Source organism: Zea mays, chromosome 1 (assembly GCF_902167145.1).
Source record: "Zea mays cultivar B73 chromosome 1, Zm-B73-REFERENCE-NAM-5.0, whole genome shotgun sequence".
In the NCBI taxonomy this organism is placed as follows: Eukaryota; Viridiplantae; Streptophyta; class Magnoliopsida; order Poales; family Poaceae; genus Zea; species Zea mays.
Window position 1 is genome coordinate 32,963,141 of NC_050096.1, and position 19,535 is coordinate 32,982,675.

Here is a 19,535-nt window from a genome sequence, read left to right on the forward strand (position 1 = left end):
ATCCTCGCTATCATCCTCATATTCTTCCTCATTATCGCTTTCGTCTCCATCATCATTGTTAGCAATAAGACATTTATAACTAGTGGAAGACAAACCTGTCGATGAGGTGGATTCATCGTTGGGTGCCCATCGTTCTTGATCTTCTCCTTTTGAAAGGTTAGTATCACAAGCAATATGGGGAGTAGAAGCAGTACAATTTGCCACACAATATTTTACTTTAATTCTATTCCATAAATCATGAGCATCAACAATTAAATCATTACCACTACTCATGATGGCAAAATAAGCACCTCTAGAAAGAGAATCAACTAAGATGCTGCACGCACGGTGATTGAGAGAAAAACATCTTAGTTCATCATTAGAGGGATTTTTACTAATATCAGATGGAAAAATACTTCTCCTAAAGATCTGTCTCAAATCAGGATCAACACTCATGAAAGCATTATAAATAGAGACAGACCAAGATTTGTAATTAGAGCCATCGCCTAAAAGAAGTTCTACAGTTACCTCTTGTGACGACATCGTTATCTCCGGACGGCTAAGCCCACACTGGAGAGGCCTAGCTCCGATACCAATTGAAAGTTCCCTTTGACCCGGGAATAGGATCTGGATGTCGCCTAGAGGGGGGGTGAATAGGCGAATAAAAACTTATTACTTTAAAACTTAAATTCTTACTCTACTCGAAGACTTAGTACGCAGTGGATTGAGAAGACTCTTCGAGTAGGTTGCAGCGGAATAGAAGATCCTGTCTCAAAAAGTCCTGCACTTCAAATAAAGCTTATACCACAGATAAGTATTGAAGTGCAGATATAAAGACGAGTAAGACAGAGAGTCAGGATACAATACAGAACAGAGCACACAGACGCAAGGATTTATCCCGAGGTTCGGCCAAGCCTGAAATGCTTGCCTAGTCCTCGTTGGAGTTAGCCACACCTGGGCTTGGAGTCTATTTCAACTCCTTCCTCCGTTTACTCAGATCTGTCAGTATGACAGATAGAGCCTTTCACTATTGAGTGGGGTTACAACAGAACCGTGGCTGCTTACAAACTTCTTGGCAGCACCCTGGCAGAGTAACGATACGCTCAAGACCTTGCTCTAGCTCTTAGCAGCACTACTCCTCTCTCTAAAGGCTTATAGCTGTGCCTTCTACACAAACTATAGAGTTACACACAAGAGGGAGAGCGAGAATTGATTCAGTGAAGTCTACACTTGTTGGCTGCACTTGTACTTCGCTGGAGGCGCCTAGGGGTCCCTTTTATAGGCACAAGGAGCCTAGGAGCCGTTGGAAGCAATCCAGGAAGGCAAATCTTGCCTTCTGTCGTGTGGCGCACCGGACAGTCCGGTGCACACCGGACACTGTCCGGTGCCCGATTTCTTTCCTTTTATGGTGAAGCCGACCGTTGGCAGTCTTGGAGCCGTTGGCGCACCGGACATGTCCGGTGCACACCGGACAGTCCGGTGCCTCCATCTAGCCGTTGGCTCGGCCACGTGTCCCGCGCAGATCGTGCGGCCGACCGTTGGCCCGGCCGACCGTTGGCTCACCGGACAGTCCGGTGCACACCGGACAGTCCGGTGCACACCGGACAGTCCGGTGAATTATAGCCGTACGTCGCCGGTGAATTCCCGAGTGTGGCCAGTTCACCAGAGTTCAGCCTGGCGCACCGGACACTGTCCGGTGCACCACCGGACAGTCCGGTGTGCCAGACTAAGCTGTCTTGGCTGTACATAGCCAAGCCCTTTGCACCTCTCTCCTTTTCTTCTTCTTTCTGTTTCTAACACTTAGACAAGTATATTAGTCCACAAAACCAATGTTCTAAGTATAGAAACATACCTTCTCTTAATCATTACATCTATAGCATTTCACATGCTTGAGCTTTGATGTTGGACTCATAAATCATCAAGTCGGCTTGACTTGATCTAGATTGACATCACTTGGCTCCAACATCCTGTAAAGGTCACATAGAACATCTCCAAACATAGGAACAACCCAAACTAAAGATCAAGGTGAACTTAACTCTTTTGGGCTGCTTCCAGTTCTGGTTTTGACACTTGTTCTCCTTCTAGTGACCTTGATCTCCTCCTTAGAGCTTGATCTTGAGCCTTATGACTTACACCACATACTTGTAGCTGTTACCTCATTGGCTGTAAGTCATGTCCTTATGTAGTGATCCTTGATGTGCCGTAGCTGTTCTCAACTCGATCACCCTTGACTTTGCAAGCCTCCTTCTTCACCCTTGGCTTTGGGTTCCTCAGCCTCCTTGACCTTCTCCCGTGCACTTGGTACCTCGAAGCTCTTCTTGCCTCCGTCCTTGGCTTGATCAGTTGTCTCCGAGCTACGCACCCGAGTCTCACTTTATGCGATGTCCATCATGTATCCATAATCCAGTTCTTGGACTATCACATTTGTTCACTTGTGTTGAACCCTGTAGGCTTTACCTTAAGCACCTGTTCAACACTTAGTACACTTGTTAGTCCTTTAATTGAGTTGTCATCCAAACACCAAAACTCACAAGAGAGCTTTCAGAGAGCCCCTCCCTCTCCTGCCGGCGATGAAGCTTTTCCAAGGCGTCTCGAGCCCGCCTCCGCTCGCGAGCCCGGGCCTTCTCCGTGTCCTTCTTTTTCTTCTTCTTCTCCGCGGCAACCCGCCGCGCTGATCGGTCCGCCGCATCCTGCGGGACCCGTGGCAGGGAAGACTTGTGCCACCCTACCTCCTAGAGACGGATGGAAATCCCGACCGTAAAAACCAGGGGCAATCCGACGCAAGAAGAAAGAAGGAGTGGACACTCACCAGAGTCACGCACCCTTGGTCAGGGCGCATTAAAGGCTGGGAGAAGGCGCTGGGGTCTGGCTTCCCCAACGCAACGGACACCCGCCCGTGGAGGACGTCGAAGGGAAGAGGATCAGAGGACATCCGCGAGCCCTCCAAGTCAGCCTCCGGTGTCATCTCCCAAAGCGGCAGTCGTCGCTCCGCCAAGGGAAGCACCCTCCGGCGGTGGATGGCGGCAATCACTCCCGCAGCGGTGAGTCCCCCCTTTCGCAACGCCTCCAAGGCCTTGATAAGGGGTTCGAGGTTCTTCTGTCTTTCGTGCGGGGTCCCATGGCGCCAAGCATCGGCGGCGGTGGTGACTACTCGTTGAGAGAACGGCGGGAGCAACTCGCCGTCATTTCGGAGGTAGAACCACCGGCGCTGCCACCCCTTGTTCGAGGACGCGAGGACGGCAGGAATATACAGCGACGACCGCGACTGCCTCAGCAGGAGGGTGCAGCCGCCGGTCCGCACTGCTGCGCGGACCTTCCTCTCCCCCGTCGGCGAAGCAAAGAGCTCCGCGAAAAAGAGATGGGTCCACAAATCCCAATGGGGGGCGATCCCCAAGTACCCCTCGCACACCGCTACGAAGATGGCGGCCTGCGAGATGGAGTTGGGGCTGAGGTTGTGCAACTCCACCCCGTAGTGGTGCAGGATCGCCCGCATGAAGTGGCTCGCTGGCACACCAAATCCCCGCTCGTGGAAGGAGACGAAGCTCACGATGTACCCCGGTGGTGGGGACGGAGCGGCTCCGCCCACGGGGGGAATCCATTCCGGCCGCTGCTCGTCGGCGAGAGGACGAAGTAAACCCTCGCCAACAAGATCCTCCAGATCACTAGCCGTCACCGTGGAAAAAGGCCATGGGTTGCGCGACGAGATGATGGTCACCCGGTCAGCCATCACCGAGCGGAAGGGGTGGCGGCGCAAGGGACAGGGAGGGCGGTTTCCTCTCCTCTGGCTAAGTCTCTCGGGTTGCGAAAACCTAAGAGGGAGGCAGGAAGCGGAGCAAAGAACCATCTCCAGACCCTCTCCCGAGTATATAAAGACCAAGGCGAGACCGGTTCAAACGTCCCGCCCGGACCGGACGCGGGATTCGAAAACGCAAAGCGAAACAGTCGTTCCCCGAATGGCTCGCGCACGCGCAACGGCCGCCCCACCAACCACTCGCCCCGTTGCATTAACTCCACGGCGGGACAGGTGGCGCCTCTGGCAGGAGAAGCGGGCGACGCTTCGCCTTCGCCATAATGACCGCGTCGAAAAAGGTACGCCGCGTCGTTCGATTTCATATCCTTTTCCTTTTTTCCTCTTTCTCTCTCTTGCAACAGGGACCGGGAAAGGGGGATACCCCGAAAAGGATCCTTCCCCGTGAAGGAACCAGGCTCCGAGCCCCCCTACTGATCAGAGGTTCGAAGGCTGGCCCCCCGGAAGGGTTCGACAGCCGCCTCAGATCGCATGGGCCCTACACCCACTACTGGTCAGAGGTTCGAAGGCCGGCCCCTCGGAAGGGTTCCACGGCCGCCTCAGGCTACTCGGGCTCCGCGCCCACTACTGATCAGGGGTTCGAAGGCTGGCCCCTGAAGGGTTCACAGCCGCCTTAGACACAGAGCGTGGGATGACCATGGGTACGTTCGATACATAACCAAGGCTCGGGCTGCGCTCCCGAGGTACCCTAGGACATTTCCGAGACCAGCGGGAACGATCTTGTAACGGAATCCCATCGGAGGGAGGCATCGAGCCCTCGGACCCCGTCGCTAGGGGACCGGGTCCGGCAGATCACCCGCAGGTACTTTTGGGCGTGCCTCTGGGCCCCTAGCCGACCCCTAACGAACGGGGCACGGACGTCCACTCGGATTACCCGCTTGCAGCTCACCGGAGACACCATGTTCGGCGCCCATCGAGGGCAACATGGCGCTTCCCCCCCCCCCCCCCTCCTCCTTGCGGAAAGGCGACGCATGGGCGTATGTAAAAAAGCCGAGTCTGTCCCTGATCGCCCTCTCGCCCTGTGCGGAGGCTCGGGGGCTGCTCTCGCAAACCCGGCTCCGGCCGAACCGTTGATAGCGTCAACATACCAGCCCGAGAACTTGGGACCCGACCGTACACCCGGGCTACGGCCAGCTCGCATGAGGGAACGACCAGACCAGCCGAAGCATTGCGCGAGGCATTAAGACCTCGAAGGAGTGAAACCACTCCTCCGAGGCCTCGGGGGCTACACCCGGCGGGTGCGCTCGCGCGCACCCACCGGAACAAAACGCAACCGAGAAAAGCTGGTCCCCTTGCAAAAAAGTGCGACGAAAGCCTCCAAGCGAGTGCTAACACTCCCTTCGAGGCTCGGGGGCTACTGTCGGGGACCATAATTAGGGGTACCCTCAAGGCTCCTAATTCTCAGCTGGTAACCCCCATCAGCACAAAGCTGCAAAGGCCTGATGGGCGCGACTAAGTCAGGGATCAGTCCATTCGAGGGATTCGATCACGCCTCGCCCGAGCCTAGCCTCGGACAAGGGCAGCCGACCCCGGAGGATTTCCGTCTCGCCCGAGGCCCCCCTCCAGCGGCGAACATATTTCGGCTCGCCCGAGGCCCTGTCTTCGCCAAGAAGCAACCCTGACCAAATCGCCGCACCGACCGACCAAATCGCAGGAGCATTTAATGCAAAGGTGGCCTGACACCTTTATCCTAACGCGCGCCCCCCAGCCGGCAGAGCCGAAGTGACCGCCGTCACTTCGCCGCTTCACTGACCGGCCTAACAGAAGGACAGCGCCGCCTGCGCCACTCCGACTGCGGTGCCACCTGACAGAGTGAGACTGACAGGCAGTCAGGCCCGGCCGAAGGCACCATAGGAAACTCCGCTCCGCCCGACCCAGGGCTCGGACTCGGGCTAAGTCCCGAAAGACGGCGAACTCCGCTCCGCCCGACCCAGGGCTCGGACTCGGGCTAAGTCCCGGAAGACGGCAAACTCCGCTCCGCCCGACCCAGGGCTCGGACTCGGGCTAAGTCCCGGAAGACGGCGAACTCCGCTCCGCCCGACCTAGGGCTCTGACTCAGGCTAAGTCCCGGAAGACGATGAACTCCGCTCCGCCCGACCCAGGGCTCGGACTCGGGCTAAGTCCCGAAAGACGGCGAACTCCGCTCCGCCCGACCCAGGGCTCAGACTTGGGCTCAACCCCAGAAGACGGCGAACTCCGCTCCGCCCGACCCCAGGGCTCGGACTCCGCCCTGGCCTCAGCCGACGGCCTCTGCCTCGCCCGACCCAGGGGCTCGGACTCGACCTCGGCCACGGAAGACAGACTCGACCTCGGCTTCAGAGGAGCTTCCACGTCGCCCAACCTAGGGCGCAGACCAGCCACGTCAACAGGAGGTGCCATCATCACCCTACCCCGAGCTGACTCGGGCCGCAGGGAATAGGACCGGCGTCCCATCTGGCTCGCTCCGCTAGATAGGCAATGATGGCGCCCCGCATACTCTGTGACGACGGCGGCTCTCAACCCCCTTACGGAAGCAAGAGGACGTCAGCAAGGACTCAACCGCTCCGACAGCTGTCCCTCCGCCAGGCTCCATCGCTCCTCCGACGGCCACAACATCACACCAGCTGGGCGCCAAATCTCTCCGGCTGCCACAACGGCATGTACTTAGGGCGCTAGCTCTCCTCCGCTAGACACGTAGCACTCTGCTACACCCCCCCCATTGTACACCTGGATCCTCTCCTTACACCTATAAAAGGAAGGACCAGGGCCCTCTTAGAGAGGGTCGGCCGCGCGGGGACGAGGACGAGACAGGCGCTCGCCTGAAGCCGCTCGCTCCCTCTCCCGCGTGGACGCTTGTAACCCCCTACTGCAAGCGCACCCGACCTAGGCGCGGGACGAACACGAAGGCCGCGGGATTCCCACCTCTCTCACGTCGGTCTTCGCCCGCCTCGCTTTTCCCCCCTTCGTGCTCGCCCTCGCGCTCGACCCATCTAGGCTGGGGCACGCGGCGACATTCACTCGTCGGCTCAGGGACCCCCCCGGTCTCGGAACACCGACACATCCTAGTTGACAAAAAAGAGATAATTGTTTGTAATTAGAGCATTTGTCTCAAGCACCAATTACCAACAATACAAGACAAAAAGTACAAACAAAGGAGCCTCCACTACCTACATGGGGTGGGGAGAGCTGGACATGGTTTATGGAGAAAGTGACATGGGCAAGTGGAGCACTACTTAAATAGGGATACTACAATCAATAAAGTGACATGGACCAGAGCCGCACTATCTAGGGACTACTCGGCTACTCCATATGGATCAGAGAGCCGCACTATCTACTCCACAATTCATCAGGACCACAGCCACAATGCCCCTGTCAATTAGAGCCTCACCTTCTTGAAGAAAGCTGGAGCCACAAGCTGGAGGGGACCTGGAGGCGTGCTGGAGCTGTTGACACGCTGGATCTGCAAATCCGGCGCTGGAGTGGGGAGAGCGGCTAGCTGGAGACGCGCGCCGGACCTGGGAGCTCCGCGCAGGAGCAGGATGTGCCCTCTGGGAGCGCGGCTGCTACTTGCGGCTCCTCCACAGCGAGCGTCGCGGCGTCTTCCTGACCGGCTCCTCCCGGCTCCTCCAGATCCGGCGGTGGGCTGTGAGCGGCGGCGGACGAGTGGCTGTGAGCGGGGCGGCGGCGGACGGGCTGTGAGCGGCGGCGGACGGTCGATTCGCAATCGATTGGGGAAAAATCCCTTCTAAGGGGACGGACAGGGGGCCACATGTCAGTTACGGCCTCCAGGGCCACATGTCAGTTACGGCCTCCAGTCCCGTTCTTTAACGGAGACGGCATTCGAGCACTAAATGGAGTAAACTTTCGATCTCGAGGCTAAAACTGAGTATGAACAAAAAACAGGTATAGAAATGAGGTGTGCACCTCAACTAGGCCGCGAATGTAAAAATCCCAAAAAAAGGAAAGGCCCGACACTGACCGACGGATGAAACGGATAGAAAATGTTCTGGATTTATACTTAGATAAAACTACTATTTGCACGTATATTGTTTTATTTGATTAGAATTTTCTATTCAGGAGGGACCTATTTAATTAATTTTAAAAAATAATTCTAATCAGGAGGGACCTATTTAATTATTATTATTTACTAGCTGAGTGCCCGTGCGTTGCGACGAAAATATATAATACCAGTATATTACGATAACTTATATACAAAATATGTGTTATACTATTATGAGAAAATGTTTCATAATTAATTTGTGATCCTAGCCATATATAAACTTTGTTATTTTAATTTAGTTGTTTCACCACTACATTGCAACCATCAGTATCATGCAGACTTCGATATATGCCACGATCTGTATGGTCTCATCATTGGAGAGCATATTCCACACATGCCGGAAGAAATTTCCTCGTACATCGTTAGTAATCAGACACGCACCACCATACGCTCTTACTTAAACAAAAAGGTAAGTGTGTGTTTGCGAAGAGAATTAAAGGCAGACCGGCACAAAAGCTACCATGACGGTGGCGAGGATGACGAACTGGTCACTGTTGTCGATCCTCCTCTACGTCACCTCCAGGCTCCGGTGCCAAGATGACGCCACAATCCTCGATATAGTAGTCGTCGAACGCGCGCGACATGACGAGAGTACCGATGACTCTTGGTTGGGCTACCAAACGAAGTGCACCCCGGGCTCATCAGCGAGGTAGTACCCCTGGCCGTTGCACCACTGGATACGCTACTCCACTAACATACATCATGTTCGAGGATACTCACACAACGTCAGCAACGTCCATCATCTCAGCGCACAAGAATTCATGTCTGGTCAGTAGCGACTTATGTGGCAGGCTGGGCTTCAGGTGGACGATGAGCTGGACGGCGTGATGGCTTCGTCATCGGATGCGGTGTCTAGAACAACCCGTGAGTCGTTGACGTTGGCTACAACCATGAGACCCCCTGCTTAACGATGGACAGCGCGGTGCAGCTGCTCTGGACCGCGTCCAAGCGGTGGCTTCGCGGGAGCTTGTCGTACACAGCGACGCATGCGACATGTAGGACTGCTTCTAGAGGTCGAACTGACAGTCGCCAAGCTTCTTCTCGTCATCGATGAGCGACGCCAACGCGAGTGTCTCCTGCTCATGATGTTTGTTCGGGGTTTCATGTAAGAAACATGGATTCATGCTTGGCGTTGGTTTATGAAAATGACTCACAAGTCTGATCCATGGAAAAAATATTACGAAGAAAAAATGTCACGCATGCAAAAAAAGGAATTTAAGTATAAAACATTATTCAAACAAAAGAAATTGCATGCAAAGCTCTTCTTTAAATAATATTACCTCCATCCAAAAATATAATTCAAGAATCTCGGTGATACTTATTTACTACTACGCATTGTGCAATGGTAGCAAGTGAGCTTGGTGAGAGATGTAGTAGATGTGTTTCCTGTCATAAATGTAGACATAAACACACATGTGGTGTAACGGTAGCTACTCTTGGCCTTTGCTTGAGAGGTCATGAGTTCAAATCCCTTTGAGGACATGTGTGCTTTTTTAATTTTAGCTAGACGTGGGTTGTACGGGGGAATGAGAATGGGAATGGGCTTTGCAGGGAGGGGGGAATGGGAAAGATAGAACATGAGAAAACATGGGGAATGGCCGACTACTCTTGCAGCCTTAATAAGTAGTAGAGATTTATTAAAATCTGTTTAATATGTCTAGATTATCTTTAAGATCCTGTGTATAATATGTGTCATAATAAATCGAAAGATTATAAGATAAACGATAAAGATGATTATTTAATATTCCCTCCGTTTTGTTTTAGTTGTTGCTGGATAGTGCAAAATTGAATTATCCAGCGACAACTAAAAAGAAATAGATGGAGTATTAGATATGGAAGATGTAGATTGACATAAACCAAAACTCTTTTCTCTCCGTCTTGCTCACAACTAATAATTGGCTATCATAACTCCCCTCTGCAATTTGGTGGGTTCAGTTTCGCAATGATTGAGCGAAGACCGTACACTCCTTCCACGCAAACAGAGCGCCGCGTCCCTTCAACGACTCAAGAGGTGTCGCCTGCCGGGGGAGTAGGTCCCATTATCTACACAACGACGACGTCCACATCTGGCGCAAAAAATGAGGGTACGTCAGCAAGGACGCAGACACGGTGTATCCTTTGAATATTTTTATCGGCAGCAGTGCATTGCACGGTGATCAGCGGACGACGTGTGGTCTGATTCTAGCGTTTATTTGGCACGGTCTAAACTACCGGACGATCCGATTCTCGTTCGATTTTGACACTATTTGGCACGGTCCAATTGTATCATGCTATGTTACGCCGCCACGTTGAACCCCCGGTTCATCAGTCATGGTCCCAGCGTATTTGCACATCTATATCTGTGGACCAGGAAACCCCACCAACCACTCGACCAGTTCCCGCTCTGCGCCAACGATGAGAGGCTGGATTCGGGATTCCCCACTTCCATGGCTTCATGGGGCAACACGCCACGCCCGTCTGCACACACGAGTCGACGAGGATCACAAGACCAGTGGACCGACCGGCACCACGCACCAGAAAGCGATGGAAGAGAGGGAGGCAGACAGGCACAACACATCGTATCGTTGCGTGGATTCGCGCGGGAGGAGGCTATAATCTTGACAAAATGACAAGGGATATGCGGCAAGCCTTTCTGTCAGTGGCGTAGCCGTGCCCGCGATCAGAAGGGAATCGAAGGTATATGGACATGTTTGTTTCGGCTTGAGAATCTAGCTGTTAAAAGAATCTAGCTGTAGAAAGAATCTAAGTACCGTGAGGATTATGTGTGGAGTGAGATGAAGGTGTTTATAGGGTTTATGATTTAGAAAATGACGGATTCCTACTTTTGTAATGACTCGACTGATTTTTTTGTTCATATAATTTTACATGGTTATCACCAAAGTGATTCTTATAAAAACTACCTAAAAACTTGGTATTTTGCGGTCAGCAACAGCCAGAAGCTGCTGAGAAGCTGACAACTCCCGGGAAGAAATGCGCGAGGTTACCATCTAATGGGCTAATGCTAGGTGTGTGGCTGCTACGCGCCATAGTTGACCATGTCCTAACCTAAATTAGGCTCGATACTGCAGCTTAGGTATCTTGTAAGGAAAATGGACCCCGGGCCTTTTGGCTAATTGAGTTTTGGTGTTTGATGAACAACACAATCCGTGAACTAATAAGGCTTCTAGTGTTTGTGTTTGTAGTTCACAGGATGCGAAGAGGATTGGACCAAGGCAATAAGGATGCAACACCTCAAATGAAGACATAAAAAGATGCATAGAAGTCCAAGACTCAAGAACAAAAGAAGCCCATAGAAATCAGCAAAGAAACCTGAGAAGAGGGCTGTCAGCCAGCGCCTGGTGGCGCACCGGACAGTGCACAGTACCTGTCCGGTGTGCACCGGACTGTCCGGTGGGACAACCGGATGGTCTGCGCAGAGAGGCCGCAGGCAGGCGCTCTCGGGCTGTAGCACCGGACTGTCCGGTGTGCACCGGACTGTCCGGTGTGCCAACGGGCAGACGGCAACGGTCGAATCCAACGGTCGAATCCAACGGTCGGATCCAACGGTCGACTGCTACAGACGCCAACGGTCGGCTGACATAGGCGCACCGGACATCTACTGTTCAGTGTCCGGTGGTGCACCGGACTGTCCGGTGCACCCGACGACAGAAAGCTGCTGCTTTCTGTCCAACGGCTAGTTGAGGGTGTGGAGGCTATAAATAACACCCCAACCGGCCATTCTCAAGTGTGAGAGCCCAAGCAACATTCCAATACACATAGTGCATATTTCCAAGTGCTCAAACACCCAAGTGCTTAATAGAATCACTCGGTGATTAGCGTAGGTGCTTTGCGAAGTGCTTAGGTTAGTTAGACCGCTTTAGCGCTTGCTCTAGGTGAATCCTAGTTAGTTGAGTGAGTTTAGATAAACCTCACAACCCCTCGGCTCTTGCGCGAGCCGTTGTAATTGTACCGAGTGGGGCGAGAGTCTTGCGAGACCGTGACAACCGTGTTTGTGTCACGGCCGCCACCGTGTACCGGAGGGAACGAGGCCCGCGGCGTTTCGGCCGGAAGCTCGATAGTGGAGACGGCGGGGAGCGTCCGAGAGGAGCCGGAAGCGGAGCACCACTTGCGCGTGGAGAAGGCCCGCGGCTCTCTACGGAGTTACTCGACCGAGGTGCTTGGCCCTCGCGTGGGCTTCCCTTTGCGTAGGGGCACCAACGAGGATTAGTCGGGACCTTGCGCGGTTCCGGATACCTCGGTAAAAATACCGGCGTCATCCACGAGAGTTTGCTTCTCTACTTAGCTCTTTACATTCCGCATTTATATTAAGCATTTAAGTTTCAATCTTGTTGTCATACTTATTTAGTGTAGATTGAAACTTAGCCTTTGCGGTAGAGATAGCAACACTTAGACAAAACCTAGTTTGCACATTCTAGTTTTGATTCTTGCATAGGTTTTGCTCTAGGGATTTAATTGTGGCCAAGTTTAGTAAAAGTTTTAGAAGTCCTAATTCACCCCCCCCCCCTCTTAGGCGTCACCCGTTTCCTTCATATCTTCAAGTCTTTTTAAAACTAATTTGCTAAACTATTATTTAGATTAATTCAAATAAAAAATGTCGATATCTTTCTACTCTTTGAGTAGCTTTTCTACATCTTCGTTGTTAACATCATTGTCCATCTTTTGCTAGCGAAAAAACCAAAATAGAGTAAGGTTATATTTAGATTTCTAATTAGATAAGTTGATAGAGGATTTTTTTCAACTAAAATCTATGTTTCTAACAATTATAAAGGATATAAGAATCATGTGTTTGCAATTTTCTCTCTATTTTCTGCCCTCCTAAAAGTATACATTGTTCTTTCATTGTATGATTTGGATATTGCGAGAGAAAGATAGTTATGTTGAAGGATGTCATCATGGTATAAGCCTTTTATCAATTTGTAAAATGCTATTATTATATTTATGTAGGTCATATTGCTTTGATGCATGAAAAACTTAGAAAGTTTTGTTTTATTTTCTTTCCAAAATAGTTATTTACATGTGAATAAGTGAACATAATAGTCACTTACGTTCAATTTGCATATGAACATTACCTTATGCCCCGAGAGGCATTATATGTTTTTTACACAACCTATAATTTATAGCTACTCTAAGGGCATGTATAATGAAGATACACTGGAATGGTTTTCCAAGTGTAACAAACAACTAATAGACTCTACCATATAATGAAGTTTCTATAAGTGCAGTCTTAATTGAGTGTGTATCCATATACATGTTGTCTTTCAAAATTATACCACTTACATTAAATATATCATATGATATATCATATTGAAGGTAATTTTTTGACTATATCACAGTTGAGCTTGAAATTGGTGATCCTATCAATAAAATATATGTTCAATTAAATCATACTTAAGCGCGATATGCTTTGAGTTATCCCATATTTTGGTGGTCGAGCTCAACGTTGTAAAGGCAGACCGACGGTCGTTGGTGTTCCCTTCTTCATGGTTGCTGTCGTTTAGTAGAGCCAAAAGGAAGTGAGATTTCAAGGAGCATTTTATGGTGAATAGGAGGGAGGAACACGCACCGATTGATTTCATGCCATGAAGCACACCACCAGACAAGCAATCGACAAGGCGATGTGTGCAATGGGGCAAGCTTTCATTCCAACTAGGGGAATAATCCAAAGACGTCTCTCCAATAGGAGGAGGTGCGATTCAAGCTAGGGGAAGAGGCCAGAGACGTCTCTTCGTGAAGCAGTGGCTGCAAAGTAATTTTCTATTTACTCTCAGTGCTTCCTCTATAGACGTCGTAATGAATGGCGTTGTACAGGCCCTAATCAAATAGCTTTCAGTTTCTCTCATAACTTTAATCTCACAAAAGTCCTTTTAAAAGCTATGACTCAACTAAACATGCTCTTAGAGCATCTCCGGCTGAAAGGGAAGTGTGCCTTTGGGGCATTTCTGAGTTATTTTGGTGATTAACTGCCCAAGACACCACTTTGATCTCACCATCTTGGTATGAGCATGAGCATGAGCACAAGTTATATTAAAGCAAATTGAAGATGCAAAGTCCAAATGAGTGGATTAAAAGACCAAAACGTGCAACTGTGGGCCAAACCACAAAACATGAGGTTTAAGTGTTCAGATAAGTTGCACTTACTTTATGTTATGTTTCTTGCGATGTTATTTGGCTATTAACTTCTTTGTGCAAGTAAAGTGGCATTTGGACTTAGTTTGAGTATATTTATAGGAATCATCACAAAGAGAGCCAAAAAGAAGTAAAGTAGTTTGGATCAAAAGAGCCAAAGTTGGGTCAGACTCGGCATCACCGGACAGTCCGGTGTGCACCGCATATGTTCGGTGCTGGCCTGGTCGGCTGACCCCAACTAGCCGCTCTTGGGTTTTTCTTGGGCGCACTGGATATAATTCACTGGATAGTCTGGTGTGCACCGGACATGTCCGGTAGGCTACGCGGCCAACGGCTCTTCGCTCGCATCAATGGTCGGCCGCGTGATCGACGCCAGCCACGTCAGCACGCCAGCGGTCAGGAGGGTCACGTACATGTTTGGTGTGCCACCGGACAGTCCTGTGCCCACCCGAAAAGGAAGGTGGCCAATCAGACGATTCGGTGGTCGTTGCAGACAGAGTGTCTGGTGTGCCACCGGACAGTTCGGTGCACCCATGGATAGAAGCCAATATGCGCTTTCCAAAGAAAGGAGCAATGACTCCTTGGCCCCTTGAGGCTATAAAAGATGCCCCTAGGCGCCTCAACCAGCACACCAAGCATTCTAAGAGCACACTACAACTCCGAGACTCTGCAACAATGCCTTCGAAGTGTTTGAGAGAGATTTGGGCGCTTTTTGAGTCGTTACTCTATCATTTTGTTGTTGCACTCTCTTCTTTGCATTTGTGCGTGTTGTTGTTGCGCTGTGCTCTTGTGTGCGTACTCTACTCCCTCCCTTACTCTAATTTGGATTGTGATCGTCTTGTGTAAGGTATGAGAGGCTCCAAATTGTGGAGATTCCTCACAAAATGATATTCATGATATAAGGAAGAACTGTGGTACTCAAGTTTGATCTTCGGATCACTTGAGAGGGGTTGAGTGCAACCCTCATCCATTGGGATGCACGCTTGACCGAACCACGGGATAAAAATTGTCGTGTCTCTGGTCTCTTTACTTTACTGCAATTTGAGTCTTCGTTTGAGGTTATACTTCACTTTCATATTGCTCCTAGTTTAATTCACATCTCAAGAGAGCAATGAAGTGGAGAGTCTTTCTTTCTCTCCTATACTCTCAAACTTGGTTTTATTTCCTCTAATTCATATTATAGACCAAGTTTGTGTTGTTTTGAGCGAAATTTGTAGGATCGCCTATTCAACCCCTCCTCTGGGTGCTCTCACCTGCACCTCACCCATTCATCTCCCATAAGATGATATTGGTGATCGCGTGCTTTTCCAAGGCGGTCTCCAGCAGATCTTGTATATGGTCGTGTAAAACATCGGTTTGCATTGTAGAATATATTGTTCACATAATTAAGTTTGGAATAGGATATGTGATGGAATGTAAGATGAGCAAGCTGCTGAAGACCGCCTAAATATTGGGAAAGATGTTACAACAATACTCCAAAAACATCCTCGATATATAGAACCCTCTTATTAGATATTAATATTTTTCCTTTCCTTTTTCTCCAACGGTCTTCCTTCTCCAACCACGTACTCCTCTGTCCTTTGTGTGGTCTCAGTCGCATAGGAATAGGATAGTCAGGATCTTGGGCCCGACTCTAGTGTAGCACGGATATCTGGCGACCATCACAGAGCGAGCATTGACGACCAACCAAGTCTCCCTAAGGTGTAGATCAAGCATCACATTGTGGCTATGGGGACAACAAGGTCATGAACTGGTGACGTCCTCAATAGCAAGGGCCAGCCACGTCGGGTTGTTGTGAGTATCTAGGCCTCTAAGTAGTGTTTTGGTAATTAATGACAATTATGTGTGGACTAACTATTTCTTAGAGAAAATAAGAATGCAAGTTGATCCATGCACATGTGAGCAACATAAAGTCTTGAAGGACTTTGATGGAAACCGTTGGATAACTCAATGCAAAGGTAAACGATAGATTTTTCGCTTTGCCGATCAAGATGGGATTAAAGAAGCTTATTGACCAAGTTAGTAGGCTAAATAGTCATACTATCAAGAGGGGTCAATGATGTTTTCTTGACAGGTTCTTAAGTGCCTCATAAGCTCATATAGTTTATGCATTTGCATAAGGGCCGACGGTGCTTTCAATTGTGAAAGAAAAACCTATTCAAAAGCGGATTCTGAAAAGGGAGCTAAATTGGGTATTGTGGATCGTCCGTTCCAGGTGGTCGGACCATCTGCGGGGCTAACGGAGATGTGTGCAAAAATGTTGAGTTTTTGTGTGGTGCGTAGTCTTTGTAGTACAGATCGTTCGTGATTTCGGGCGGACCATCTACAGTAGAGGTCAAAGGAGCCTCCGAGTTTGGCTATGTCCCTGGTAGGTTTTATATGCCTATTGTGGACCGTCCGGCCGGGGGACGCAGACGGTCTGCAATACCTTTGATGGATTTGCGTAGGGACTATGTGACTTTTGGGTGGTGGTTTGATGACAGCTCGTGCCTAGGTCAAAGTCAATCCACTTTCCTAGGTGATGGATCGTCCGTGCCTAGGTGCCGGACTGTTCATGAGTATGCAAAGCCAGGGTTCTAGGTTTCTATGTGCCTCAAGGTCGTGGTTGGTGGACCGTCCGCGCGTCACTTTATCTAACAACTTTGACAAGTTTCTAAATAAAAAGTAGTTATATGTATGGGCAGAAAAGGGACATGTGGCCCATAACGACTAGTTGGTTGGAGATGTGCTATAAATAGTTGGTGTGTGTGTGTTGAACATCCCTCTTGGCTATTTGAACCATGTATTGAGCACATTCAAGCCTTCCAATCTATCCCACTCACACACATTGCTAGAGATTGCATTCTAGTGAGTTGGAGAGAGCTCTAGTGCATTGCATCACATTGTTGATTCTTGAGGCACTAGAAAGTTCATCAAGCAATCGTCATCGACTTGTTACTTTTGAAGGTATGATTGTGAGAGGTCATGGTGGTGATTGTGAGAGGCTTGTGCTTGTCTCACTAGAGCGGTGAAAAGTGACACCGGTGGAATTGACGTATGAGTGATTCTTTGATCATCGGACTCAACCGCTCAAGAGATCATGCAAAGCATAGTCTTTAATAGAGAAACAGTTGATAAGCTAGCATAGTATTATTCTTAACTGTTTTCAACAAAATTCAATTAATATCGTGAAAAAAATTAAGGTGTGTATGTGAGACTAATTTTAGGGTCTGACTTTTGAGATGGGCCCATGTGGATCTAACTTTAGATATCTATAAAATTTGGCAGATTATCATGCTGAGCTCATCACAAATCAGCTCCGCTGCTCTCTAGTGAAATATTTTAATCTGAACACGCTAACGAATCCACTAGCTATGGGTTTAACCCACTAGCTATGGAGCGGGTTAGGGTAGATTATTTAGTTTAATTATTGGGCTAGGTTGAGGGAAATGACTCTTTTGCGATGGTTTAGGGTATATTTCGACTCATTATCAGAACTAATTGGAGACTAGTAACTTACTCGCGCCTCCCGCGAGTGTTAATTTGATCGTTGTGTTTATGGTGTTAAAAGAGTATATATAGATACATACACATACACATAGAAATAACAGAATTACCTAAATAAAAAATCGTTTGAAGTGGAACAGTTCGGTGTACAAATACAGACTCATGAGCAGTCTAGTTATTAGATTGCTAAATGGATATATATACATGTACTGAACATACAAAATATTGGTTTTAGTGGTCACAAAATAATTATGCACTCAACTTAGTAATCATGTTATAAAGTAGTACATGTGGTGAGACAACAACTTAAAATAAGATATGATGATGCAACAACTTAAAAAATTGATATTACCTAACATGCTGAGTAGTTGCAGTAAATATACCTGTTATCCTTGAAGCAACAACGACCAAGAAAAATGCGATGAATCATGAGGCGTAATTCTCAAGCCTTTTTTTCCTATCTTCTTAATATAATGAGTCGTAGTTCTCCTGCGTTTTCGAGAGAAAAAAACTTATATCTATATCAGATATTCTAGACAGAATAAACATAAATCATGATACCGTAGTACGATAGTAATGGTATTATAAGCTAAGTTTACTCTCACACTTGCAGGCACCGATTACCATCTAAAAATGTTGAGACATCATGAATCACTATATTAATATGTATGTACTGTACAATCAACATTAGCACATGATTGAAGTGCATACGGATTTATTTAGATGGCCTCCTGGTTACCCATACATGACTCCATCAAAACCACACAATTGGAAAATTGTGGTTGTCGTTAATCTGAAGCTGTCATTCCATACATGCACATTCTTGGGTGACTCTGTTCAATTTTTTTTCAGAACGGCTGCTTGGCGTAGGTGATGAAGAATCGGCTGCCGTTGGCGTTGGGTCTGCTGTTAGCTCCTGCACTGCATAGTGTGCTACCTACCAACCAATTCCAGTAATAAATCAGCAGTAATCAGCAAGCGAGAGTTCGTTCGTGCTCTTATCAGAGGATAAATATCAAACAACAGACAAAGCAAGCAAGCAATCTAGAAAGGAACCAAGCAAGCAACCAACCTTGGGACTCCCTGAACTCGTCGGCGAACTTGGTGCCCAGATGGAGGCCCTGCATTGCCGGAACCGATGGGGTCGCCGCCTTATACCATGAAGCCCTTGATGTTGCGGTGGAACACAGTGCTGTCGTAGTAGCCGCTAGCGCAGAGGGCCAAGAAGTTCTCCGCCGTGCGGGGCACCTGGTTGCAGAACACCTCACACTTAATGTCGCCCAAGTTCATATGCAGCATTACCGACTACCACACAGCCACCGTGAATCGGGGACTTGGCACGGGATAGGGTATGATAGGATGCAGGTTGAGCGAGGGGACGAATCATAGGAGATGATGGCGTCAACGCGCGACAGCGTGGCCAAGAGGCCCTTGATGTTGTCCCCAATGCCAAGAACGACGCAGACCTCCTGGCCGGCGGAGTCTTCCATTGACGTCGTGCATCGCTCCCCTTTGCTTGTTCCAAGGTATTAGGCCTAGAGATCGGATGGATTGGTGTACGATGTACCTGTACCACTCAGTTGGGCGGCGGCAGGGGACATCGCCGGCGTGGATTCGACCAACAGCGGCCGTGTTTTTCCTGTCGCACGTTCGCTTCGTCTAGAAGACTGGGACTGCGGTTGTGCTGGCCGGGCGGAGCCGCCGCCAGTGCCGCGAGGCAAGCTACAATGGCTGAGGAAGGAGTCCATCCGGAAGGTTCCTGACTTCCCGTATCGTAGAGAGCCTGTGTGTGACAGGAAATCGATTTGTGAACATACGATGGTTCTCGAACCTTCACGACATATGGAGACGCCGAGCCACCTGAATTTTAGACGACGGATGGCCTAGCTGACGCCGTTTTCGTTCTGCTTTCATAATATAGAAACGCTGGACATGCTCGTAGACATCTAGCATCTTCTACGAAGTGCGCGTAAATTCCAGATATTTGCCAGCCGCCTCTCTGGTCGCCGGTCGCTGTAAAATTGTAGGGCAACAGCTTACAATAACTAACCAGATCGGCTTACACGAGAGCGAATTTCCTGTTTGTCGCTTCAAAAT

General features: G+C 49.3%; 1 protein-coding gene across 2 annotated transcripts; it reads left to right on the top strand.

The window, feature by feature from the left end:
• Positions 1-12,278: 12,278 nt before the first annotated feature.
• Positions 12,279-19,428, top strand: LOC100304319 (uncharacterized). Of its 2 annotated transcripts, XM_035963204.1 has the most exons (3): positions 12,279-13,572; positions 18,291-18,391; positions 18,503-19,428. In XM_035963204.1, the coding sequence occupies exons 2-3, from the start codon at positions 18,312-18,314 to the stop codon at positions 18,825-18,827; spliced, it is 405 nt and encodes a 134-aa protein (XP_035819097.1). In that variant the 5' UTR covers positions 12,279-13,572; positions 18,291-18,311; the 3' UTR covers positions 18,828-19,428. The 2 variants fall into 2 exon arrangements, 1 of the variants encoding a protein (XP_035819097.1); XR_004853084.1 differs by lacking the exons at positions 18,291-18,391; positions 18,503-19,428 and adding an exon at positions 14,055-17,119.
• Positions 19,429-19,535: the final 107 nt, after the last annotated feature.

What these genes read in the sequence shown, in the direction of transcription:
- LOC100304319 (XM_035963204.1), top strand. Translation starts at nt 18,312, where the DNA reads ATGAAGAATCGGCTGCCGTTGGCGTTGGGTCTGCTGTTAGCTCCTGCA. An exon ending in CTACCTACCAACCAATTCCA is followed by an intron (nt 18,392 to 18,502) that starts GTAATAAATCAG and finishes GAACCAAGCAAG; the next exon opens with CAACCAACCTTGGGACTCCC.